Raw genomic sequence first — 26880 nt, 5'->3', positions numbered from 1 at the left:
GGGTTTTTGAGAGCTGGAAGTAGGAAAAATCGACGCGCGTAATATCGGGCCCTATTCTCACAGTCACGTTACCTAGTGACTAGAAGAAATTTTCCTTCTAGTCACTAAGTGACGTGACTGTGAGAATAGGGCCCATAATTATCGGTAATATCTTGTTGTATGTTTAGATTGGACTTCTTTTTACGAATATTAGTTACAGGTCATGGTTTTACAATTCTCCTCCTGCTGGAAAGGTGCTCAATGATTTTCGATGTCCATCTGGTCATTTTGGACAACATTTAGCAAATGGTGTCTTGGTTCTGTTTCCATCGAGTGCGCAGAAAGTTTGCACGATATGTTGAAGCGGTAGAGAAAACAAGCATGATAACTACTAAGTAGGTAGTTCCCTTTAAATTCTTTGGGAAATGTTGGAGATTAAGATTTTTATCAAGTAAATGTTGTATGCAAAAAAAATATATAAATTACATCAGAAAAATGTGTTCATAATTCATCTACAGTCGTGATTCGCTGGTTGGACACTTTTTAACTGGACCGCTTTTTAGTTGGACCATTGTCCAATTAAAAAGCATATGAACGTCAAAATCCCGTGTAAAATTTACTTTGACAATCAATCTGACAATATTTAGAGTTGTGAACAGATTTATTTACACTGCCATCATCTCCTTTGAAGATTTTTTTTACATTTGTCAGCCGGTCCAACTAGCGAATCAAATTCGTTAGTTGGACAAGGCTGTGGCCCAACCAGCGAATCACGACTGTATATACCAGGCAATGAGAGCACGTCGTTTGGCATAAGTTCGTTTGGCATAAGTTCATTTGACATAATGTTCATTTGGCATAACAGTAGGTGACACATACGTTCGTTTGGCATAATGTTCATTTGGCATAATGGTCATTTGGCATAATGGTCATTTGGCATAATGGTCGTTTGGCATAATGGTCATTTGGCATAATGGTCGTTTGGCATAATTTAAAAAATACGTTGAATTTTCTGTTACTAGTCGTTGACGCCTAATGTGGCTACGCCACATCGCTTTAAACCCGGTGCTGTCCGACATCGCTCCGCTCCGTCGGACTTGAACTAGTTGATAGCCCCTATGTTTGAGTAATCCGGGCAAACGAGTGGATCACAGGTTTGCTCGCGAGGGGCCGCCGACGCACCATCGGAACCCGGCAGATCCCGCTTCGGATCCTTGGTCTCAGTTATGCGACAATGCCAAGGGTTAATTGGTATATAGGTTCAAATAACTGCTCATATTTGAAAGAAGAATCAACCCTTATGTTTAAGTAATCCGGGCAAACGAGTAAATCAACACTTTGCTAGCGAACTTATTAAACATGCAGATTAAAAGAACTGCTCATGTTTGAAAGAAGGAATCAACCCCTAAGTTTGAGCAAACGAGTATATCACCAGTTTACTTGCGAGGGCCATTTGGTATGCAAATTTAAAGAACAGCTCATGACTGAAAGAAGGAATCAACCCTCTGGCAAATATACACGTATATATTTGCCAGAAACAAGGATAGATTCCTTCTTTAAGACATGAGCAGTTCTTTGAATTTGTATACCAAATGGCGCTCGCAAGTAAACTGGTGATCCACTCGTTTGCTCAAAATTAGGGGTTGGTTCCTTCTTCAAACATGAGCAGTTCTTTGAATAAATATATTCCAAATAGCCCTTGGAAATATCGCATAACCGAGACCAAGGGGCCGAGGTATTCATCGACCCGCCGTCAGAAGTTGCTACCTCTCACCAGCAACTCACTCGTTTGCTCGAGTTACTCAAACATAGGAGCTATCAAATAGTTTAACTACCATACTTAAAGCGGTGTGGCGTAGCCACATTAGGTTGACGCCTATAAGAAATATAAGAGATTTCAATGGATATTTCAAATTATGCCAAACGACCATTATGCCAAATGACCATTATGCCAAACGACCATTATGCCAAATGACCATTATGCCAAACGACCATTATGCCAAATGGCCATTATGCCAAATGACCATTATGTCAAATGAACATTATGCCAAACGAAAGCATGTGTCACCTGCTGTTATGCCAAATGAACTTATGCCAAACGACGTGCTCCCCCAGGCAATGGTTAATCAATAGTTGAACGCACCATATTGAAAATGGTTTTTCAACGTTTGATTCAATGGTTGGCATATGGTATACATTTATGCGGGATTGGATTATGGAAATATCAAACCCATTTTTCTCGATTCAGCTCATTTCATTTATTGAGTTCTTTGCGACCGGTCTCACGAACACTAATGAAGTTTCCTGGTTGAAAACAATCCCATTTACTTTTACCGTCTTTGTTTATTATTTTCCACCTGCTTGTGATGTAGTATTTTGTGTCACGTGCCGTGTACGTACATGAGCCGTAGAAAAGTGTATTGGCCCTTTGTAAAAAACGAGTCCTCTAAGCGTCGAAATAAGACGCCTTCAATTTTTGGATTGCGTATTTGACGTTTCACTTTTTTGTTTCGCGCAGCAACACCTTTGAGCGACTTTTTCACATAAAACGCGAAGTGAAGCCACTGCTTGCATTTTGTTTTCCTCAAATATTTAATAGTTTATTTTTGAAAAACCAGTGAACAATTTGGCATAATTTCGCAAATGAGTTACTAGCGCGTGTCGTTGGATAGTTTTCTTCGTGAAAGTGGTGATCATACTGTGTATTGGAAGCAAATAAAGCAGGACGCTCCAGTGTCGGAAAATCTAGTGGAAAAGTGCCGTTGGTCTGAAAACGTATTACAAATTGTGTTAAAATTTTAGCAAATATGGGTCGCAAAGCTAGAATTCGCAAGTGAGTACCATAATGTGATGGTAATTAACTTTAAAAGTAGTTATTCTGATGGAGCTTGGATTCCTATTTTCTAAACGAAGCCGCTCTTATCGGAATTTGTTGTTAGATAGGGTTACCAGTTTTGGCGGTAGTTTTACACAACCAGAAGCTGTCAACGTTCATATTCGATAGGAATCCTTTCGCGAGAAAAGGATTTTAAATCAAAGCAAACTTTATTATGTGGTTGAGTTTAATTATGAGTGGCATTTAATTTCGTTCTCATTGTTTTTGGCAGAGCTCGTCCAACTCAAAATAATCGGAAGAAAGGCAGTCCAATGAAGCGATCTCCTAAAATGAACCTTGATATCGAGGAAATGCTGGAGTCGAGCGTTATCTCCACCAACGATGGAACAATCCGGACCCGGAACGGCATCAAAGTAGGGGAACAAATTCAGCACACACCCAAGCGGTGTAAATCTGTGCCTGCGGATGTGAAGAAAGGAATGGCTGAAAGTTGTCAGTAATTTTTCGTTGTATTTCTAACATAAAATTAAACAGCTTTTTATTTTCGTTTTTAGCTAACAAAAGCCCAATCGGTCAATTGGTCCATTTTGTGTCACCTCTAACGCGAGGAAAAAGCAACGGTTCTATAACAAAGCTTAGAACACAAGGGGAAAGATTACAAGTTTTGTTGAAGAGGTTAGACCCAATGGATGAAACAGGAGCCATGGCCAGTAAACAGTGTAGATCTAATTTGGAACCAGTCAAGTTGTTGATAGAATTAACTAAGGTAGATTCACACGCTTATACTGAGAACAAACAATTGCAACAGCCGGAAACTCTGATTGTTTCAAAACCTTCCTCTCTTCGCGCGGTTCGAAAAAAGGGTAGGAATATTCAGACCGGTCCGGAATTAATGTCTGACTTAGTTGCTACCCCTGATGTAGTAACTACGATGGATACGGAGATCGAGAACGTCAAGTCAGAAGCTATGATACTAAATATTCCGATACAATCATCTACCTCTGCAGCAATGATATCTCCCAAAGCAATCGAAGAGCGGTTAAAATCTCCCGATCGATCCCAGTATCTGCTGAAGCAGCTCGAAAGTACGTTAAGCCCGAAACTAACCGAGCCAAAGAGGGAAACTTGCCGCCCAGTAAGTCGTTACGGTCGCATCCAGAAGCAGAAGGAAAATAGTGACTACATTCCAATGAATGTGGCGAAATTTATAACGAAATCGTCTCCGAAAGCTAAAACGATCAAAATTGAACCGGAAGAAACTGTTGTTGAACCGCTCTCGGAACCAGCTGATGTTGTAATATCACCTTCAAGTGAGCAGTTGGTTGACTGTGATAGCAAGTCGCTGAATATAATCAAACAAATTACACTTGAAAGTGATACGATCGGTGCCGCTCCGGTCGCAGAAGTGTCAGTTTTTGGTGCCAATGAGCCGTTACCGCTACATGATACTTTGACACCGTGTGATGCGGACATTCCTGAACCTGCTTTAGAACAAAATGATGTTTTGACACCATCTGACGTGGAAATTTCTGAACCTACCGTGGAACAGAATGATGATAATATTGATGTGGAAAAAGTCACGAGCATTACCTCCGCGATTGCAGAAATGGAAGTCGATGCAGTAGTTTCGACCGACGTTCTTGACACGATAGCTGAAGTTATTCCACCTGTCAATTCAAATTCTGAGATTATAGGAATCGATGAGATCAAGATCGTCGACTTAAATGCTAGTTTTGGAGCGAGCAGCAATGCTACAGAGATTGTCGTTCAAAATCAAAATGAATCAACACCCAAATCGCTGGGGAAGGAGACGGGCGTTAGCAGCACTAATGGTGCATCGATTGATCACGAAGTGGAGAATGCCGAGGAAAAATGGAGTAAGGGGCAGCTGGGTTGGGGTGCGTTGCGTTCCAATACGTTGCACTGGCCTTGTATGGTAAGTGCCGATCCGACAGACGGTAGGATAGTAAAAATCAAGAAAAATAAGGTTCAATTGTCGAAAATTATTCACGTTACATTTTTCGCCGACAACGGCCGTCGAAGTTGGATACCTGAGTCTTTGCTATTAACATTCATTGGCTTAGACGAATACAAAATCCTGGTTGAAACAAAATTGAAACATCTGAAGAGCAAACTTAACAAAGCTCTGCAGCCACAGCACCAGTGGATGAAAGCATTTGAACAGATGAATGATATGCTTCAGCACCCGATCGAGTTGAGAGCGCAACGTTTCCAAGCCCAACTACAAATTGAACGGGATCGACCGAAACAGCCGCTGCGTAAACGTGCTAAAAGCTCTTCGGCAGGATATCACAGCAACAGTTTAGGAGATTCGTTCGAATCAAAAGGTAAACGACGTCGATCACCTACACCTGAGAGCCCAGCGTACGAACCTATCTCTACTAGTGATATTGAGCCAGGATTTAAACGCATCAAACTGGAACAGGAGGATCCAAATCTCCTTCGAAGCACTATCTCACGATATTTCCAATCGATGACGGATGGATGTGATACGCTGGAGACGGCCAGCCGAACAAGCAGCGAGAGTGATGATACTTCCGAGTTGACGGGTTTCGATCAGGAAGCCTACAACCACTTGCTGAACATGAGCCGATTATACGTTTTTGAAGGTCAAACCGAAACCAACATCGATAGGAAGCTACAGAAGTACGTGCATAAAATTTGCTCCCTGCGGATGCAGTCGGTAAACAGAGGAAGGAATGGTAGGGTTTCCAACCGTTTGCGTTCGCAGGCGTTGCGAAATTCTTTTCTCAAGTTTGAGATGGAGCTGGGATTCGGGCAGCACAAGAAGGATCTCGTCCCGCTTGGTACGAGTGCTCCGAAAGTTAAGAAGGAACCGAAAACGTTGGAACAGTTGTTCATATACAATCTGGAGAAAAACTATCTGTTGAAGGGCGTTCCGAGGGGATTTGTGTGTGTCGTGTGCTACAAACCCAATGATGTCAGCAAGTGCACTAGGTGTTACAATTTCTACCATGCAGGTGAGTTTTTTCCCAGCGGGAATCATTATTTAGACAATCGCTTTAACCGGATTGTTAATTTGTTATTGATGTTTCGCAAAAAATATTTTTTAGCGGAAATGAATAACTAAGTTAAAATTGGATTGATAACATCTCATACATCAATAGATAGTCATTTTTAAAATTTGGCGTAGCCCAGTAATGATAAAGCTGTTAATTATCGTTTGGGTCGAAGTAATTGTGCTGGTGCTGGTTGTAAGAATTTTTTACATTTACTATAATTTGAAAGGACAGCTCATGATAGAAAGAAGGATAATAAGCAAATAGTTTGTTATTGAAATTCTGTTTTGAAAAGCGATAACTCGTTGGCGGAAACGTCCGTCCGTATACTGAAATTTTATGAGGTAAGCTTTTTCATGGTTTGGAGAAATGATACGTTCGCGTACGACGGGAGTTAGCCGTATGGTCATTCCCTGAATGTACAAATAATTTTACCAAATGCTTGTTATGCCAAATGACTCACAGTGTAGTCTCCAAGTTATGCTAAATGTTCATTATGCTAAACATCTATTATGCCAAATGACCTTATGTCAAATGACTTTATGCAAAGATGATAAAGTGCAAGACATCCCACTGTCAAATTCCATGTACAAACCATCGACAACATCCTTTTGGTGATTCCGACACCATCTTTCGAGTTCTCATTGAACCAGCCGAACACACTTGTACAATTTTTTTTCAGCGTGAAATTGCGCGAGCATGTCAGATGCTTTCGGAATTGTGGTTCTTTTCGCACCGGAATGAGGATGAGAAGTATGGCAAATGGAAAGAAACGGTCTGTAGGACAACGATGAAATCCATTTCTACTTGATCGGAGATAAATTCGAAAAGCACCTATGAGGCTTGCGTTTGTGGGAATCGTATTCTAATCAACGATATCTCGAATATTATATTCATGTATTGTTGAGTGCAGAAATTATAATCTCCAATTACTACTACTTTTTTGGGAAATATATTGTACTAATGAAGTAAACTATAATGATTTTCGTTTGGAGAATTGTTTGTATCATTAATAAAATCTCCCGAGCACATCGGTTATAGCAACATTTTAAAATGAAATTAAATTCAAAAAGGCCAAGTAGCTATTAAAGTGCTACAGATTTTGGAGGCAACATATAATATTGTAAAGATTCCGACGTGTAGATCTTTTAGGAACTGACCGAACACTTCATTATTTTAAAAAATAATGCGCACCACCGCAGACTGACTAAGCCATTGAACTTTTTAATCTGCATTGGCAGCCGCACGATGCAAACGAGAACCGAGAAGTACTTTTCAAACATATTTTCAGTATACTTTTTCCAGTTTCTACCCGTCATTCTTTACCGCTTAACTAATGCGCCTCAGAAGGATATGCTTCTTTCTCTTTGATGATTTTTTTTATCTGCCATTCTCTTCGTTCTCATGTCGGTGCGAACAGAACGATATTCTCAAATGCGCCATGTGCATTGCAGCGAAGAACAGAAAAAAAATTGTAGCTCTTGCATATGCGCGCGCTTTGCGATACTCTGCAGTAGTGTGGGTGTGTGAAATGGGCCTGTTGATTATTTCGGTTGTATACCATTCCCCCGAAAGCCATTTCCCAGAAAACCATTCCCCAGAATTCCTTTCCCCAGAATGTACCATTCCCCAGAAATACATTTCCCAGAATGTACCAATCCCTAGAAAACCATTATCCAGAATGCCCCATTCCCCAGAAAGTCATTCCCCATAATGCCCCATTCCCCAGAAAAGTTATGGTTTTTATTTATTATTTGTGGTTAAGTCAAAGGTTTAAGTGAAAGGTTTACCTAATACCTAATTAAAGAAATTTATGCGGTGTTAAGCTGCTGAGGATGTACCGTCGAAAGCGGCGGCCTCTTGCAAGCAAACCTGTTGTCCTCTCGTATAGCCGGTTTACTCGAACATAGGACTTGGTTCCTTCTTTCAAACATGAGTAGTTCTTTGAATCTGTACGCCAAGCAACTCTTGCACGCAAACCTGTGATCTTTTCGTCTGCCCGGTTTATTCAAACATAGATGTTGATTCCTTTGAGCTTTGGTTGAATACATTTTAAAATCGAAATGAATGCATATTTTGACAAATGGTTTCGTGGGTTTTTAGAGCATTTATCTTTCTTTTGTATTGGGAATGTTTCGTACGCAAATGTACAATTCACCCAATTGCTCGGTTTACTCAAATAGGTTGCACTAAATACATTCGAAAGTATTTTCATACCCTACACCAAATGGTACTTATAGCACAGAATTACAGACATAATACTCGACAACAATTATTCGTCAATGTTAGCGATCATTTTGAATATATTATTAGTTGGGACTGTTACCGCATTTGCGATTATGGCGCCACCGACATATGCGCAAGTATACGGGGGATATACCAATTGCTCCTGGGCCTGAGGGTTTACTAATTTGTAAATGAGTGGTTGGAACTGTGTATAAAAGGTGTAGCTAGTGTTTTGGCCGAATTGGCGCAACGATACTTTTGCGAGGAGCCGCCGCTTTCGACGGCTTATCCGTACCAGCTTAACATCGTGCATCATGCATCAGTTCCTTGACTTAGGTAATGTACAAAGTTTTCGTTTCGCCACACAACCTTACTTACATAACACTGTTACATTCTTTTGGATCCTAGGAAGGGGGCTACCCTAGGGGCAGATCACTTGTGATGCATTTTTAAAAATCAGCGAAATTAAATGCATTTATTTCCATCTAAATAGAAATTCATAATGCATTTTGCGTTGCGTGCAATGTTTTTGCGTTGCGTTTATGTTGCGTGTAAGACGTCAGAACCATACAGAAAAACTAGCCCTACATTTAACAAAACGTCGAACAAAGTGGATCAGCGTAGGACGTTTGTTAAACAAACTTTTCTACGAGGCAGTGCAAAGCTGATGCAAAAATGGAAATTAAATGCATTTTTTTCAATTTGATGCAAATTTGTTATACATTCTTAGAGTGATCTGCCCCTAGGGGCTACCGCTTTCTATGGTTGTTGTTAAATAGCACTGAAAAACACACCTGTACTGAATTTTGCGATTTGTCCTATATGTATGTTTATATTATATAAAAAGAAAAGTAAAAATATTGCTATTGTCTAATGCTGCTACTAGTACACTTTTCGAGGGGAGCAATATGGCCAACATAATGAAAAAATGTTTTGATTTTCATCAACAAAATTTCTCACTTCAAAAAAAAATGTCTGGCAAATGGTTATATCTGTGGAATGAACTTATGAGCATTGGTTCATTCTGGATATAGTTTTCTTGAGAATAGTTCTTTCTGGAGAAAACACTTCGGTATTTTAGCTTCTGTGGAATGATTTGTCGGGAAAGTTAGCTATTCTTTATTTAAATTCTGAATAAATAATGTCATCCTAACTTCCGGTTTCAACACAATGCAAATCATTTCAAATGTGACCGAATCGAAGAATGTCGTTCGATGGAAATGGGAACGAGTAGTACGTTTGAAAAGATCAAATCTATAAAAAAGTTAAACTTTTCTGGGGAATGGCTTTCTGGGAGATGGTGCATTCTGGGGTATGGAATTCTGGGGAATGGTACATTCTGGGAAATGACTTTCTGGGGAATAGTACATTCTGGGGGATGATATTCTGGGTAGTGGAATTCCGGGGAATGGCTTTCTGGGGAATGATTTTTGGGGGAATAGTATACAATCATTATTTCTATGTGAACTCGTTCGATGGCGTTACTGAGCTGAAGACTGAATTTTGTCAAAGTGAACAGAGTCTAAAGCCAAGTCGCCCGCTCCCAAAGCGGCTTTGGAGTGGCACAGAATATGCAACAACATATTTATCCACGATATATTGCGCACTTCCCACCAACCTGGACTCCGCACTTTCAAAGTGCGAGTGAACGAACTGCTACTGAAAACTGCGAGCTGTCAAAACACATACATTTCAAGTGATAGAGATGGTATTTTCATAGACAGACCAGTTGAACTAACCAGTCTATGAGAAGAATTTAATGGAAGAATAGTAAGTGCGCAGTGCGGCTAGAATCCAGCTTTTAGTGCCACAAGCAATACTGAATTTCTTCGTTCTCGTCATGGGACTGTACCTTGATGTGGGGGCTCTTCCACTAAAGCAGTATTACAGTGATTATGTTTGTATGCATTCCTACACCTCCGAAGACTGACTGCCTATCCCTCGTTTTCAAGTTAATTTTTTGATAATAACTTCCATCCTATGGGAAAAAGGTGAATTTTTCATTACATGTGCTATCGTCAAAGAATGACGACGCGTTTTGCTTTATTAAAAAAAGATACTGTTCGCTTTCGTAGAATTTACGCGTTTTATTCACAAACCGAGATTCCGTTCTTATGTTTGCGGGTTTCTATTTATTCGTTCGTGTTCGGCGTACATTTGGACCTTCGTTTCCGGATATTTACGTATATAATGGAACCACTTCGAACCCGACGCGACATGCTTTTCGAGCGGATAAAATGGGAGCACAGGAACGCGAACACAATTGTTGGGCGAAATCCTCCCCCTAGTGAACTGCAGAAGCGCCTGCCAAAAATTATCGGCGTTGTACGAGAATTTTGATCGTGTACAAAGTGAAATCGAGGAAGAAACTATCGGTTTGTTGGTAATTTTCTCCATTTTCAACCACCGGTTCGAATTTGACAACTTGCACACTTAAAATCCATTACCTACCAGTAGGTAATTTTTATTTGCTGTCCCTATTTCACTGCCGGAAAACAAGCGAGAGGGAATGATTTTTTTACTCAAAATTAATGGGATGAAGTTTAGTCGGCTTTGGGGACTATCTCATTATTTTTGGGTAAATTTGGATTCCCTCTCTTTTGTTTTTCGTTGGAGGAAGTAGGATGCACAGATTTAAGATTACCTACTGCTAGGTAATGCAAATTTTCTGTGTGTACTACGAAACAAAGGAGCAATCTCCAATATCCGTTTCGTCTCTCGGTGGGCTTCGCAAGCTTTTGTCGACTTCTGACGAAGTATTCAGACAATTGCAAGCGCTTGTTGAAGAATGTGAGCGTCGTGATCCGTGGTTGATGCATCTGCTTCTTGTCAAACTGGATTGCGAAACGCGTGCGCAGTGGGCTCAAAAGTTAGTCGATTTATCGGATTTATCGGATAGGTCGGTTCAAAGTTTTCACACTACCACCCAGCTCTCTTGTCCAATGTACTCTCAAATTCACACCATCTATCAGTGCACCAACTTCAAACACATGAAGACAAGCGATCGCCGGGAATTTGTACAAAGAGCCAAGCTCTGTTTTAAGGGACCATCCATAAATGACGTAGCATTATGGTTCTATCACATTCGCCCGAATGACATTCGCCCGAAAGTCATTTACCCGAATGATGTTCGCCCGAAAACCATTTACCAGAATGGACCATTTACCCGAATGTAATTAACCCGAATGGACCATTTACCCGAATGCCATCAACCCGAATGGACCACTCGCCCGAATGTCATTAACCCGAATACCACATTCACTCAAGCATTATATAAAATCGGTAATTGTCTAGTTTATTGACTTTAGTGATAGAAGTCCGACGTTAATGCGGTTTTTTTTGCCAAAAGGATGTATTTTAACCTAAATAAACCAAATCCGAGCGAAAAATGTGAAATCTTTAACCAAAGTTTGATAAACTGAACAATTAGCTAGCTTATACAGCGGAGCTAGTGTGATGCGGCTTGGGCGCATATCCAAGGCCAAGGATCCGAGTGGCGCAACGCCGCTGAGGTTCCGTTGGACGAGGCGTTGATCCACCCGTCGCCGGAGTTATAAGCAAACCTGTGATCCTCTTGTTTGCCCGGTTTACTCAAACATAGTGACTATAGCTAGTTTAAAGCCGACTGAGCGGCAGCGAAGTCGGACAGTGCACCAGAAAGCGATGTGGCATAGCCACATTAGTCAACCGTACACTGACCAATGTGGCTATGCGACATCGCTTTTAGGTGTACTATCCGACGTCACTGAGGTTCTGTTGCCAACGCCACAAATGCTCTTCCAGGGCAAACTGATGCATATAGGACGCAGTTGTAAGCTCGAGCGGTGAAATCTTGTGATAAACCGGACAAAATAATAAGAAATATTTCGGAAACACCATCGATCGAGGTAAATATATATTAAGATGTTCCGTTACCGAATTGAATCAATTAAATTAGTAATTATATCTTGCACGGTGGAAGTCCATTTGGCACAACACCGTTAGTAAATAGTAGCTCATAAATTAATGTTATGTGGCGAAGCTAGTGTGATGCGGCTTTGCCACAATTACCGAGGTCAAGGAACCGAAGCGGAGGTCCCTACTCGGCAAACCTGTGATCTATTGGTATGCTTGGTTTACTGAAATATAGAGGTTGATTCCTTCTTTAAATATGAGCAGTTCTTTGAGTTTGTATACCAAATAGCCCTCGCAATCAAACCGGTGATCCACTCGTTTGCCCGGTTTACTCACATTTAGGGATTGATTCCTTCTTTTAAACATGAGCAGCTCTTTTCCCACAATTAGGGGTTGATTGCTTCTTTCAAACATGACAAATCCTTGGATCTGTATGCAAAATAAGTTTGCAAAGAAACTGTTGATCCACTCGTCTGCCCGGTATACTCAAACATAAGAGTTGATTCCTTCTGTCAAAACAGCAATTTCTTGAATCTATATACCAAATAGCTCTCTACGTAATATTGGATTTCGAGACAGGATGATTCTTCCACCTAATTCACGGATGATTCTTCCATCTAAACCAAAGTTTTTTCAGAAAAATAAAACAACTTGGTCGTCAGACAAAATATTCGGAAGATCACCGAATACAACTAATTTACAAACAAGCTGTTGTCTTGGATTTCTTGCCCCATCAAGGTATTCCAATGGCACTCGAAGAATTGAGGAAAAGTTGTCCAAAGGCTCTCGACGATTTTTTGTATTACATTAGTAAAAATTGTATTTTTGGTAGGAAGGAAACTAATCAAAAAGTTTCTCGATAACCCTTCTTTGCCCCCCGCTTCGTGGTCAGTTTTCGAAAATGTATCGACAAAGATTCCTAGAACCACCAATAATGTGGAAGACTAGCACAATAAATGGAACGGTTTGTTAAGCCGTGGAAATTCTATGGTGTGTTGAAGAAGTTGCAGCTTGAAGAGAAAAACCCTAGTACGTATGTTTTACATACACTACAAGCGGTACCAACAGCTAAAAAGTCTAAAAAGAACTCACAAAACGACCTAAAACTGGAAACCCTCGTTAAATCATACAAACCAGGTGATTGGATTAACTATTTGACTGGTATAGCTTTAGTGTTAATTTCTTCATAGCATCAAATGTAATAAAATTTGTATTTCATCTTAATAAATTAAATTTTTTCGATTGACATTTCGATGTTTTTCGGGTATATGGCATTCGGGTTTATGTTGCATTCGGGCGAATGTCTTTCGGGTGTTCGTGGCATTCGGGTGAATGACATTCGGGTTTATGTGACATTCGGGCAAATGTCCTTCGGGTAAATGGCTTTCGGGCGAATGTCATTCGGGCGAACGTGACAGAATCAGCATTATATGGGGGAGGGGGGAGTTTTGTATTTTGTGATGATGTGTGACGACAGGGGGGGTAGGGGGTCATGTCATGCTACGTAGCTTTTTTAAAGGGGAATAGGGGTTGACCTGATGTCACGACAATCTTACCAGTTTCATCTAACTAACATCGTTTTTGATTTTTTTAAATTTTTTACGGGGACAACAAGGGGGGTGAGGGTTACCGTCAAGCTACGTAATTATCAGGGGGGGGGGTATATAGAATTTTGTGACGAAATGCTACGATGGGGGAGGGGGGGGGTGTTAAAAATCACTCAAAAAATGCTACGTCATTTATGGATCATCCCTAACTGTCTCAAAACCACGCACCTTGCAACGAATTGTTCTTCTACCATAACCTATAAAAACTGTAATCAAAAGCATCACTCACTGCTGTGTTCGAGCAATGATCAATGCAACTCGGATTCTGTCCAGCAATCTCACGTTCCAACAAATTACAAGCAGGAAACTCCAAAGAAGAAATAACGTATTCCACGAAATACGGGCATTGGTGGACTCTGCCTGCATGAACTCGATGATCACAAAGCAGGCGTTCCTACGCCTTGGCCTGAATAGGCACAACGCCAGCATACTTGTCAGTGGAATCACCCAAGGAAAGTCCATCAAGACAAAGGGAAAAGTAACGTTGCATATCTCATGGCAATTTGACGAATCAATCGTTATCGTATTGGAAGCATTGATTCTCGATCAGCTCGTTCCGGAGTAGCCGTGTCAGGAATTCAATATTGACACAGATGACTTGATTGGCACATCATTAGCAGATTCCTCCTATAACAAGCCTGGTAAGATCGACCTTTTATTGGGTATAGAAGCTTTCGTTTCTATTTTAGAACCAGGAAAGCTAGTAGACAGTTGAAATGTACCGCAGAACTCTATCTTTGGTTATCTGGTGGGTGTTTGGTTCAGCACGGTACCCTAAGATCTTGCGTTCTTGGTTTGGTCACTGAAGTCAATTTAGACAAAACCCTCTGACAATTCTGCGAACTGGAGGACATACCAAAGGTAAAGCCTCTAACGTGAACAACATGCTGTCGAGCATTTCCAAACAACTTGTTTACGGAACACGGATGGACGATACGTGGTTGGCCTACCGTTCGACGATACAAAACCTGCGCTTGGTAATTCTGCATCCGTAGCTATTCGGCGATTCAAGGCAAGGGAACGAAAGTTTTGCATCGATTCACAGTAACCTCTACAAACAGTTCGTGGCAGAGTATTTGTCCCTTGGCAATATGGAGAAGATTCCGTTAGCGGAAGTGCCTATAGCAGCAGATAAATGTTTCTATCTTCCACATCACGCTGTTTGGCAGGAATACAGCACGACGACTAAGTTACGGGTCGTTTTGGACGCCTCAAGTTGGAGCGCATCTGGTGTGGCCTTGAACGACAGTTTGTTGGTGGGCCCAAACGTCAACGAACCATTATTTAACGTTCGGACGCGATTACGAACGTATCGGATCGCATTCACGGCCGACGTCGAAAAAATGTATCGGTAGGTTCTTGTGAATAGGAATGATGTCAACTATCAACGCAAACAACCGGATGAACCATTGGAACACTACCGTTTACTGACAGTCGCTTATGGTATGGCTTGTGCAGCATACCTAACGATAGCAGCTTTGCAATAATCTGCTGTGGAGTGTTTTTTTTTTTTTTTTTTTTTTTTTTACAATGGAGAAGACCTTTATGTCCTAGCCCAGTACACGTGCTAACGGTAGGGTCCAATCTACCACACGGGGTGCACTGGGGGCGTGTCGGACTCGAATGGTGACCAGCCATTAATACCGACTAAACTCCATTGGGCTCCGCCATCATTCCTCCCAGGAACTACCTCTCGGTATTACTTCTGGGGGGATGGCTGTACTCAATGTACTCATTCACTCTCACTCGCGCGATCATACATCCTGTATGAGGCTTACTTGGGTGCTCTCTCAATCACACTTTGATTCACTCTCAAACACTCCCACATGAGGCTGACTTTTGTGCTCACCTTTTACGTTCCATGCGAGGCTGACTTGTGTGCTCACCTTACTCATTCCTTGCTAGGCTTACTTTTGTGCTCGCCCTACCCATACATGTGAGGCTGACTTGGGTGCTCACCCTATCACCTGATTCACTCTCAATCGTGCCACTCTATTGTACCTTTGTCACTCCCTCTGGCATCCCATGTGGGACATTTTTCTTAGGCCCCACTTCTGACATACCATGCGAGGCTGACTTTTGTGCTCACCTTTTTCATTCCTTGCTTGCTACCAACCTGTGAGGCTGACTTTTATGCTCACCCTTAACATGCAGTGTGAGACTGACTTGGATGCTCACCCTTTCACTCCTCTGCCACGCCATGAGGCATCGATAGTTTAGTTCCAACATACTACGGTACGACCCTCCCGTCTTGGCATGAGGCAGTCCACTTATACGCCTATACACTCACTCTTCTGTCTTGCTTCGGGGTGGCTGGGTTTACCCCTTACGCGGTTGCCATTCGCTGCGCCAACCTACCTCGGCATGAACAGACCATTCACTCTCTTATTTTGCGCTTGGCCTTTTTCGCTCCAACTAACCAATCACTAGTTAGCCGTGCCCGCCGTCTGTTGCTCGGTTCGCCAGATTACCTGTAGCCTACTGGCAATCTGGATGGTAGCAGCCGAGACTGCGTTCCACTTCTCCACCGTTTGACACATCCGCTGAATAAGGGTATCCGGGGTTGTGTCCCAGCCACAGACGTCAAGCATTGCTCTTCTTTCGACGTCGAACCGATGACATACGAACAGTATGTGTTCGGCAGTTTCGTCTACACCTGGGCAGTCCGGGCAGACTGGGACCTCCGCGTGTCCGAACCTGTGGAGGTACTGACGGAAACAGCCATGGCCTGACAGGAATTGTGTCAGGTGGAAGTGAACTTCCCCATGGGGTCTTCCCACCCAGCTCGATATGCTAGGTATCAGCCGGTGGGTCCACCTACCTTTCGAGGAGTTGTCCCACTCACGCTGCCATCTGGCGACCGAGGTCACCCTGGTGCGCTCGCGGGCTCCCCTATTTCCACGTAGCTCAAAGCACTCCTCATCTTCCCGAATGACCAGCCCGACTGGCATCATGCTCGCTATCACGCAGGATGCATCGTGTGATACCGTGCGGTAGGCAGATATCACTCTGAGGCACATCACGCGGTAGGTGCTCTCCAGTTTCTGTAGGTAACTGGTTACCCTCAGTGCTCTTGACCATGACGGGCCGCCGTACCTGAGGATAGATACGGCAACGCCTGCCAGTAACCTACGTCTACTGGCGCACACCTTTGAGCTGTTGGACATCATTCTCGATAGTGCCGCAACAGCAGTCGACGCTCTCTTGCACGTATAGTCGACATGGCTGCCGAAGGTCAGCTTGTCGTCTATAATGACTCCGAGAGACTTCAGACTTCGCTGTGAAGTGATCGCGACTTCTCCCACATGGATAACTGCATGTTGTGCCGACTTGCGGTTGTTGACGATAACTACCTCCGTCTTATGATGAGCGAGCTCCAGGCCTCTCGCGCTCATCCATTCCTCCACCGTGCTAATCGCGTGTTCTGCGGTTAGTTCTACCTCAGGAATTGACTCCCCGTAGACCTCCAAGGTTACGTCGTCGGCAAAGCCGACGATCTTGACCCCAGGAGGGAACTTCAGTCTCAGAACCCCGTCATACATGAGGTTCCATAGCACCGGGCCTAGGATCGAGCCCTGCGGGACTCCGGCGGTAATCGGAACCCTTTTCTGACCGGCATCGGTCTCGTATAGCAGTACGCGGTTTTGGAAGTAACTTTCCAGGATCCGGTACAGACCCACCGGTAGGCTAAGCCGGTGTAACGAGAGCGCGATGGCATCCCAGCTTGCGCTGTTGAATGCATTCTTCACGTCAAGTGTCACTAACGCACAGTATCGAATACCTCGCCTTTTTCGTTGGATCGCTATCTCGGCAGTATTTATCACTGAGTTGAGAGCGTCCACTGTGGACTTACCCTTCCGAAAGCCAAACTGGTTGCTTGACAGACCGTCCGTACCTTCCGCGTACGGGGTGAGCCTGTTGAGGATGATCCTCTCAAGCAGTTTGCCAGTCGTGTCTATCAGACAGATTGGTCTGTACGCCGATGGGTCGCCTGGCGGCTTCCCGGGCTTCGGCAACAGCACCAGTTTCTGCCTTTTCCATCTATCGGGGAAACGGCACTCGTCAAGGCATCTCTGCATAGCTAGCCTGAACATGTTCGGGTTCGCTATGATCGCTGCCTTGAGAGCGTTGTTCGGGACTCCATCCGGCCCTGGAGCTTTGTTCATTGCTAGGGATTTGGCCACTGCGAGTAGTTCTTCGTTCGTCACTGGAGCCACCATTTCGACCGTGCCCGCACTGTCTCGTAGTGCAGGTGGCCAGGGGCTTGTGGCTCGAGACGGGAAGAGTACTTCGATAATCGTTGCCAACCGGTCCGGAGACCGTTCAGGGGGTGAGGAGCCCCCTTTGGTCTTGGCCATCACAATCCGGTAGGCGTCACCCCACGGATTCGCGTTGGCACTCTCACACAGGTTGTCGAAACACGCTCTCTTGCTGCTTTTAATAGCCTTGTTAAGGGCTAATTTCGCAGCTCGAAACGCTTCACGGCGGTTCTCTCTTGCATCCTCGGTGCGAGCTCTTTGCATCCTACGTCTAGCTCTGAGACAGGCTGACCGTAGAGCTGCAATCTCGGCACTCCACCAGTATACCGGGCATCTACCGTTTCTTGGCAGTGTTTTTCTCGGCATAGTGGCGTCGCACGCGCGTGATAGAACAGCTACCAGCGCATCCCCGCTTAGACTGTCGGTGTTGGCCTCCAGTCCCAGGGCCGCGGTGAAAGCTTCGCTGTCGAAGTGATTGGACTTCCACCCGCGTACCTGACAGGGATCTCCCGCCCTCGGATGCTGCACACCATAGTTGATCTTAAAGCGGATTGCTAAATGATCGCTATGGGTGTAGCCTTCGTCTACCCTCCATTCCATGCCTGGAGCCAGACTCGGGCTGGCAAAGGTCAAATCAATCCACGCCTCCACTCCGTTTCTACGGAATGTACTAGCGGAGCCATCATTAGCTAGCACAGTATCGAGTTTCGCAAACGCTTCCATTAGCGCTTGACCCCTGCTATTTGTACAGCGGCTGCCCCACTCCACTGCCCAAGCGTTGAAGTCTCCCGCTATTACTACCGGTTTCCGGCCCACGAGGTCCGACGAGAGCCTGTCGATCATCTGGTAGAACTGTTCTATTGGCCACCTTGGTGGGGCGTAGCAGCTGCAATAGAACACACCATTGATCTTGGCAATCGCCACACCCTCGGCGGAGGGGTGTATTACCTCTTGAACCGGGAACCTTCCCGTTGTACAGATTGCCACCATTCCAGACCCGTCCGACACCCAATTGCCGTTGCCGGCAGGGATGCTGTACGGGTCTGATAAGAGGGCGACATCTGTCCTCGACTCCGAGACCGACTGCCACAGCAGCTGTTGGGCTGCTGCACAATGGTTAAGATTTAGCTGTGTGACTCTCACGGCTTCTTCTTATTTAACTCGCCGAAGGGACACGAAGGTCCGCCCATAGCATGTTTATGGGCTTGCTTCTTAGCGGTGCAGATAAGGCACTTATATGCCTTAGTGCACCCCCGCTCTTTATGCCCCTCCTCGCCGCATCGACGACATAGCTTACTCCTGTCTAAGCCTTTGCATTCATAAGCTTTATGGCCGGATTCTAGGCACCGATAGCACCTGTCCACTGAAGGCGGCTGGGGTATACTAATAGGGCATACCGACCAGCCGATCTTCAGCTTCCCTTTCTCGGTTACCTTTTTGGCATCCGCATTCAGTAGCCTGAGGTAGGCTACTTGGGTGCCAGAGGGTCCGTCCCTCAATCGCACAGAGGCCCGCTCGATTGTGACGCCGCATTGCTCCTTGACGGCTGCGACGACGTCTTCTGCGGTCGTGAACTCGTCCAAGTGCTTGCACTGGAGAGTTGATTCCGCACCTAGCGACCTGATTTGGGCGCCCTCGCCAAGGACCTCTTGAGCCAAGGCCTTATATATTGCACTTGATTGTGCGCCTCGCTTCAGCACCAGGAGCATCTCTCCCGTGTTGGTGCGTCTTACGCTACGCACATCCTGCCCAAGGGCCGAGAGGCTTTCGGCCGCCTTCATCGATTTAAGGACATCGGCGTATTTGTCCTTGTCGGTTTTTAACCACAAGGCTTCGCCTCTGTCCTTGGCCTTCCTCGCAGGCCGCGGTACCTCCGGTTTTGGTGCCGGCTTTTTCTTGGTAACCAGCGTCCAGGGGTTTGAGCCCCCCTGCCCCGGTCGTGCCGGGTTGCTGGTACCATCGCTCTCAACAGCGAGGTCACTCTCGCCCTCGCTTACCTCACCCAGGCGGCGTTTGACCTTGACGGTTGCACGCCGAGTGGTGTCGGTTTTGGCACCCTCTCCTGGCGACTTCCTAGGGCGCTTCGCATTCGATGCCGTCTTGCGATTGCCCTTTCCTTTTCCCTTCGAGGGAAACTCGGTCGCCGCTCCGATCGACGTGGCTGCTCCGTAGAAGGTAAAGGCCACTGTCTGTGAACCTCTATTGACCTTCTCTCTTTCCTCCCTATTGGAGGCCACTGTCTGGGTTTCTCTGTCGGGCCTCTCCCGACATTCCACCCTCTCAACATATGCCTGCTGTTCCTGTCTTGCGACACGAACAGCTTTCCGGAGCTCCAGAAGGCTCAACTTCAACTCCTTGGCTATGTTCTGCTTTGCGCTAGCGAAGTCGATTATAGCATCGAGTTGCTTCGCTACTTTGCGCATCGCAGCTATTGGCCCCTCCGATGCATTGGTAGGGGTATTGCCTACCGCTGCTGGGGGGTCACTGGTGCTTTCGGGTGCAGCATTCATCGCTCCACTACTCTCCCCACGGGGGGGAGACCTCGCCAAACCACCTCTTGCGAAGGGGTTTGGCACCTCCGTCTGTTTATTTTTATTTTTATTTGCCTCCATGTATAGTCCCACGAGTAGCGCGAGAAATATATGTCCGCCACGCCAGAGCTCCGCATTAGCGTGGTAAGGGACGCTTACTGTGGGGGTTGCCCAGGTACCCCACAGGCTCCGTTAACGATCGAGCATCTTTTTCACCCCCTCGATCACTCATCCCTCGGCACGGGTCGCTTCACGCCTTGGAATTGGGGTTATGCCCTACCTTGCTTTACGTGGTGATCTCGGCCCGGATCATCACAACCATCCTCCTTTACCAGGGCTTTGGACCTGTAGCTCTGGATCTCAATAGTTCCATGTACGTATGTTATTACAGACATGCTACTATTGGGATCCGTCATTCGCTAGCGGAGTTGCTGTGGAGTGTGGAGTGTGGAGTGTGGACAGCAGGAATGTGCACCCTTTAGTGTTCGAGCGCGCATCGAAGAACTTCTAGGTTGACGATTTGTTATTCGGGGCGAACACACTTGAGGAAGCCAAGTTTTTACGAAATGAGTTTACTGAGGTACTCACAATAAGTGGACGTCGAATGAACCGCAGCTCATAGAATCCGATGGCACCGGCAATGAACCCATCACCTTTCAGCTGCCTCAGGAGAAAGACAATTTAAAGGCCCTCGGTATACGATGGATACCACTGAACGATGTGTTCTGCTTCAAGGTCAGCTTCGACATCGACTGTGCTAATACAAAGAGACAGCTGCTATCCGATTCGTCCAAGCTATTCGATCCATTTGGCTAGATCGCCCCTGTAATTATTCGCACAAAGATACTATTCCAACACCTTTGACTTTACGATCTAGACTGGGATGATCAGTTACCCGCAAGTGTTTGCAATCGAGTTGAAGGAAACGTTGCACCATATCGAAAACATTTGTATCAGTCGCTGGAAGTTGCAACTTCATGGTCTCGTCGATGCATCTGAGCAGCGTATGGAGCCGTGGTTTATGCGCGATCAGTTGACAACGAAGGAGCGGCTCACATCAAGTCACCGCCAAAACGAAAATCGCTCCTATACAGCAAGTATCGTTGCCTAAACTGGAGCTGTTGGCAGCGTCTTTACTCACGGATTTAATATTGAAGCTCATGAAGTCACTTGCGCACCTGGAACTTGAACTATTTGCATGGACTAATTCGACCATCGTCCTACAGTGGCTCTCTGCGCATTCGAGGAAATGGCAGACGGCTAACCATAAATCTGATATGCTTGATCATCTCCCTAGAAAACATTGGCGCCACGTGTCTTCACGGGACAATCCAGCCGATTGTGCTTCGCGGAGTATTTTACCAATTCAATCAGTCAATCATCCTCTCTTGTGGGCAGGTCCCAGATGGCTGAGAGATGATGCTGTGTGAAACTTGTCTTCTACAATTCAGGAAAACGGATCACAGTTGGAAGGACGATCCACTCTGAAATGCGTGACTTTTCTTACAGCAGTTCTAGATAGCAATTATGCCATCAAAACGTTCCTGCTCAATCGCTTTTCTGTCTTAACCTGCATACGACGCATCCTTTGTTGGATCAATCGTTTTAAATTCAACCTAATGGCTCCCAAGAGCGGCGTTTCCACGCTATTATATATTATATCGCCAAAAAAGATTTCTAATACTTATCTCCAACTAGCTAGAGTCGCTCAAAATGATGGCTTCAAGCGTGAAAAAGAACGCCTACGAAAGTGTGCACTACTACCAAGCGATAGTAAGATTAAGGCACTATTTCCTACCGTTGACACTGAAGCGACCCTACGCGTAGCTGGTCGTGTACAGGACTCTAGCCAGCCCTATGATTTGCGACATCCAGTAATATTGCCAAAACAACACATTTGCAAAATCTACACGCTGGGATTACATTAACCCTCCGACACTCATGGCATTGTATTTAGTGCAACACTTTCAGAAACTCTAGCGTAATCTTCTTTCAGCACCAGCGGCTGCTCATTCGCGGAGCCATTCACGCGAGTGCCGCAGGGTTAATGATTGCGACTTTGAACCAAAGGTTCTGGATGACAGGTTGCCTGGCGCCTATGCGTGAAGTAGTTGATAGCTGCATACGCTGTCGTAGGATGAAAACATCAACCCAGCTGATGGGAAACCTACCGTCAGTACGAATAACACCAGCGAGAATGTTTATACACTGCTGCGTTGATTATGCAGGTCCAATAATCGTACGTTCTTCCAATCTCCGTGCTGCAAAGGCAATGAATGGATACATCGCTGTGTTTGTCTGGCTATCGACGAAAGCAATTCATCTCGGGGTAGTTACAGACTTGTCAACTAACGCCTTTTTGGCAGCTCGCAAACGGATTGTACAGCGAGTTTTGATCCGACCATGACACCAATTTCGTCAGTGGAGATCGACATATATGGAATCATTTTCAATCTTATGAGTTTAACCAAACAGTGGCCCAGTACCTACCTATCGGACATCAGAATCAAATGGACGTGCATTACTCCATCGACGCCCCACATGGGCGGTATTTGGGAAGCTGCAGTGAACCGCATGAAGAAACATCTCAGTGCAGTTCCGGTAACCTTACACTAACATTGCTGCTAACGCTTAACTGTTTTGTGTCAAATAGAGGCATGTTTGAACTCACGTTCTCTTTGCCAGTTGTCTGTCGTGTTCGCGATGAACTTCGTTTAACGGCGCACGAAGCCGAAAGTATCGGTGTCGAAATGTGTTGCTGTTGAGATGAAATAAACTGACAGTCGTGTTTCTGCTCTTTAACTGTAACGTGCCTTTTCTAAAAATATCTGTGAACATTAAATTGTCAACGTCGCCCGATTCTTGTGAACCTCTCACTCCAGGCCACTTCATCATTGGCCAACCTCTCAATTTACTTCCTGAATCCGACGTCAGTCATATCCATGAGAATCGTTTGGATCGATGGCAGCGACTTCAACGGTATAAACTGACGTCTGGACCTGTTGTAGAGACGAATATGTAGCCACTCTTCAGCCTCGGAACAAGTGGCAAGCCGTCCAGCAGAACTTGGCTGTTGGCCAGCTAGTGATTATTAAAAACGAGAATACACCTCCTGTGAAATGGGAACTTGCTAGGGCGGTAAAACGGATCAATATGGAATTGTACGCTCCGTCATCATTCGTCGTGGTCAGTTGGAGTATCAGCGTCCGGTGCACAAAAAAATTATATCACATAGAAACTTTGGTTACGACTGTTTTCTCTTTAGTTAAACTACATTGTGGTCAAATTTTGTACTTAACTTGGCGACCTTTATTACACACATATGCCGTGGTCGAAATAAAGTACAAAGTGGGTTTAGGACCTAGTTCTTTCTGGAGGTGCCCTGGGCTTGACGATGAGCCCCAATCTTTTGAAATGGGTGTGTTCCATGTCAGGGCTACCGAAGATGACTATATACCAGTTGATCTTTGGTAGCTTTGGTAGTGATGTTTTTATCACTTTTAAATTTACCTCACATAATCAAAAGAATACAAATATTTGTTATCAAACTTTATGGAGAAACCTGTTATTTTTATTTCTGAACAGAAAACAGTAGTACTGTTCTATTCACCTTTCCATCGAATTCTACAGCGCAGTTATTCATCGAGCATACATCAATTTTTTAACCCTACCCCAATCCACACCCTGATAGTCTCCCATGGCGTTTTTGTGATCTGCATGGACTATTCAGCAATTACCCTTCCTATCATCGGCCTTGGACTGACTTGTGCTGTCATTGCCCCACCAAACGCTGCAAAATGAAAATGACAATAAAAATTATTATGAATACAAACTAATATTATAAAAATATCTAAATATCTATTCCAGCCTGTATTTCCATCCAGTCAGAAGTAGTGACCAACGAACTCGAGAAAACCGTCGACAGCAAGGCATTCGTCTGTCCGGATTGTAGCGCACAAAAAACACCTCCCTGCTTTGTCTGTCAGGATCAGGAGGAGCCGTTGCAGAACGAGCGCAAACATCGCTGCGCAGCGCCTGGCTGTGGCAAATACTACCACTTTCCCTGTCTAAGGTTGTTTCCACAGCACAAGCTAACTAGCACACCGAACTCGAGTACATTGTTCTGTCCGTACCACACGTGTCATACCTGTGTCTCGGATGACCCACGAACCAATGCGACCAAGACCAAGGGTCAGTTGATACGGTGTATCAAATGTCCCTCGTCGTACCACCCGGATGCCAAGTGTATACCGGCGGGATCGCAGCTGCTGTCTAATACGGCTATGATCTGCCCCAAGCACAGCCTCGAAGTGTGTTCACTGAACGTTACCTGGTGTTTTTTGTGTTGTAAGGGAGGCAGCTTAATTTGCTGCGAGACATGTCCGACCGCATTCCATCTGGAGTGTCTGAAGTTTATTCCCCCGGAAGGGAAGTACATCTGCGAGGAATGTGAATCCGGTCGAATGCCTCTATATAACGAGGTTGTGTGGGCTAAATATTTCAACTTCCGTTTTTGGCCCGCATTTATTGTACCCCCGCCGGTGATACCTGACTTCATGCATCGAAGACAGCACGAAGAGTCGGATATTTGCATTTTGTTTTTCGGTTCCCATGATTACGGCTGGATCAACCGGAGGAGAATCTATCTGTATCAAGAGGGAGATTCGGATAGCGTGTCGGATCGGAAGCAAAATGGTATGCTGGAGAGATACAATGAAGCTTTGCGAGAAGCAAGAATCGTTCACGAGATGTTACAATCGAAGAAGGCAGGTGAATATGCCGAACAAGGGGACACCACCTTTAAGCCACCGATGTACGTGAAAATTAGGAATAATAGATACGTTCCACCTCTGAAAGCGCCGAGTAGGATGGTACGAAAAAACTGTTTCGTTCGCTCAGAGAATTTTCTCTAAACCATTTCTTACTATTTACAGGAAGACAACATATGTGAATGCAAGCCATCGGACAGCGATCCTTGCGGGCCTTTCACAAACTGCCTTAACCGAACTCTGTTAATCGAGTGCGATCCGAAGGTCTGCCCTGCCCGGGAACGGTGTGAGAATCAGTGCTTCGAAAAGAAGCAGTATCCAGCACTTGCCGTCAAACGGATATTCCACAAAGGTTGGGGTCTAGTTGCTCAAGAAGACATCCGGGTGGGTCAGTTTGTTATTGAGTACGTCGGTGAGGTGATTAACAACGATGAGCTCGCGCGAAGGCTTCAACAAAAAAGGGAACAGAAAGATGAAAACTGGTATTTTTTGACGATTGACTCGGAACTCACGATCGATGCGGGTCCGAGGGGGAACCTAGCAAGGTTTATAAATCACTCGTGCGAACCGAATTGTGAGACGTTACTGTGGAATGTTGGGGGTGCTCAATCGGTGGGATTGTTTGCAATTAAAAGCATCAAGGCGGTAAGTTTGGCTTTTTACTGTTGATTCTTGTATGATGTGAAACATTTGAACCCTTATTTTAGGGCGACGAACTTACATTCAATTACAACTTTGAGAGCAAAAGTGATGAAAAGAAAATCTGCCACTGTGATGCTCCCAAGTGTTCCGGGTTCATTGGCGCAAAATATCGTCCTCCGGTGGAGGAAGCTTCCAGTAGTACGGCAAAGCCTCGCGCCAAGCTGGGAAAAAGTAAAACCAAAAACCGGAGACACAGTGCCCATCCGACTGCGCTGGCTTCGAAGAAGCGAAAAATCTCGCAAGCCTACGAAAAAGATGCGGAACATCAAGCTCCCGTAGCGGAGACTCCATCCGGAACGCTTGATATTAAGAATGAACATTCAGACGCAGCTGGCGTAAATGGTGATCAACCGGTAGCAGCGTCATCGTAGTACAATTGCTGGTCGAGTCAGCAAACTCTTGTTTAAACTGGCGGGACCGTTTTGTGTGAGTATTAGACTAGAGGTGGATTGACCCTCCTTTTTAAGTGTCTATTTGTTATTTCAATTCATTGTTAAATATGTTGACATCACTAAATTAAAAAGTTATTTCTTCGGAATGAGAGTGCAAAAAGATATAGTTTTTACTGCGGCTGTAAAATTTTATATTTGTATCCACCCTTAGTTTGTATATTCTAATTCTAATGCAATTGATATTGATAGGAAGGCACTAACCAGGTGACATTAAATATAGCGAAAAGAGCGTACTATGAAACGGGTCACACATTTAGAGTATAGTACCATCCGAATCGAGATATTCTCTATTACTACCAATTAAACTTGTTTAAATATAACAAAGAAACCCAAACGATATCGTTTTGTTTCAGAACACTCCATTCATAAATTCATATTCTGCGAGTGATGTTTCAGTTTATGCATCCAAAAATTTAACTTATATTTTACTTTTTAAGGATAAATATTTGTACAGTTGAAAAATCATTAGCAAGTAAATTTTCGTATCGCGCCAATCAATCACGCGTACCTATTTGTGTTTGTTAATGACTGCGAAGTATTGTAATAAAAAGTTTATTTTTGACGAGTACATGTTTTAAGTAGAA

General features: G+C 44.6%; 1 protein-coding gene across 1 annotated transcript; it reads left to right on the top strand.

The window, feature by feature from the left end:
- Positions 1-2494: 2494 nt before the first annotated feature.
- LOC131677592 (nuclear receptor binding SET domain protein) lies at positions 2495-26880 on the top strand. The gene is made up of 6 exons (XM_058957484.1): positions 2495-2812; positions 3087-3307; positions 3370-5817; positions 24241-25244; positions 25308-25787; positions 25850-26880. Exons 1-6 carry the CDS (start codon positions 2787-2789, stop codon positions 26213-26215), a joined length of 4545 nt encoding a protein of 1514 aa, XP_058813467.1. The 5' UTR covers positions 2495-2786; the 3' UTR covers positions 26216-26880.

This window comes from Topomyia yanbarensis, chromosome 1, assembly GCF_030247195.1.
Source record: "Topomyia yanbarensis strain Yona2022 chromosome 1, ASM3024719v1, whole genome shotgun sequence".
In the NCBI taxonomy this organism is placed as follows: Eukaryota; Metazoa; Arthropoda; class Insecta; order Diptera; family Culicidae; genus Topomyia; species Topomyia yanbarensis.
This window is presented reverse-complemented; position numbering and strand designations above follow the sequence as displayed.

Coding starts and splice junctions, on each gene's coding strand:
- LOC131677592 (XM_058957484.1), top strand. CDS start 2,787: ATGGGTCGCAAAGCTAGAATTCGCAA. Junction 2,813..3,086: donor CGCAAAGCTAGAATTCGCAA/GTGAGTACCATA, acceptor TGTTTTTGGCAG/AGCTCGTCCAACTCAAAATA. Junction 3,308..3,369: donor GAAAGGAATGGCTGAAAGTT/GTCAGTAATTTT, acceptor TTTCGTTTTTAG/CTAACAAAAGCCCAATCGGT.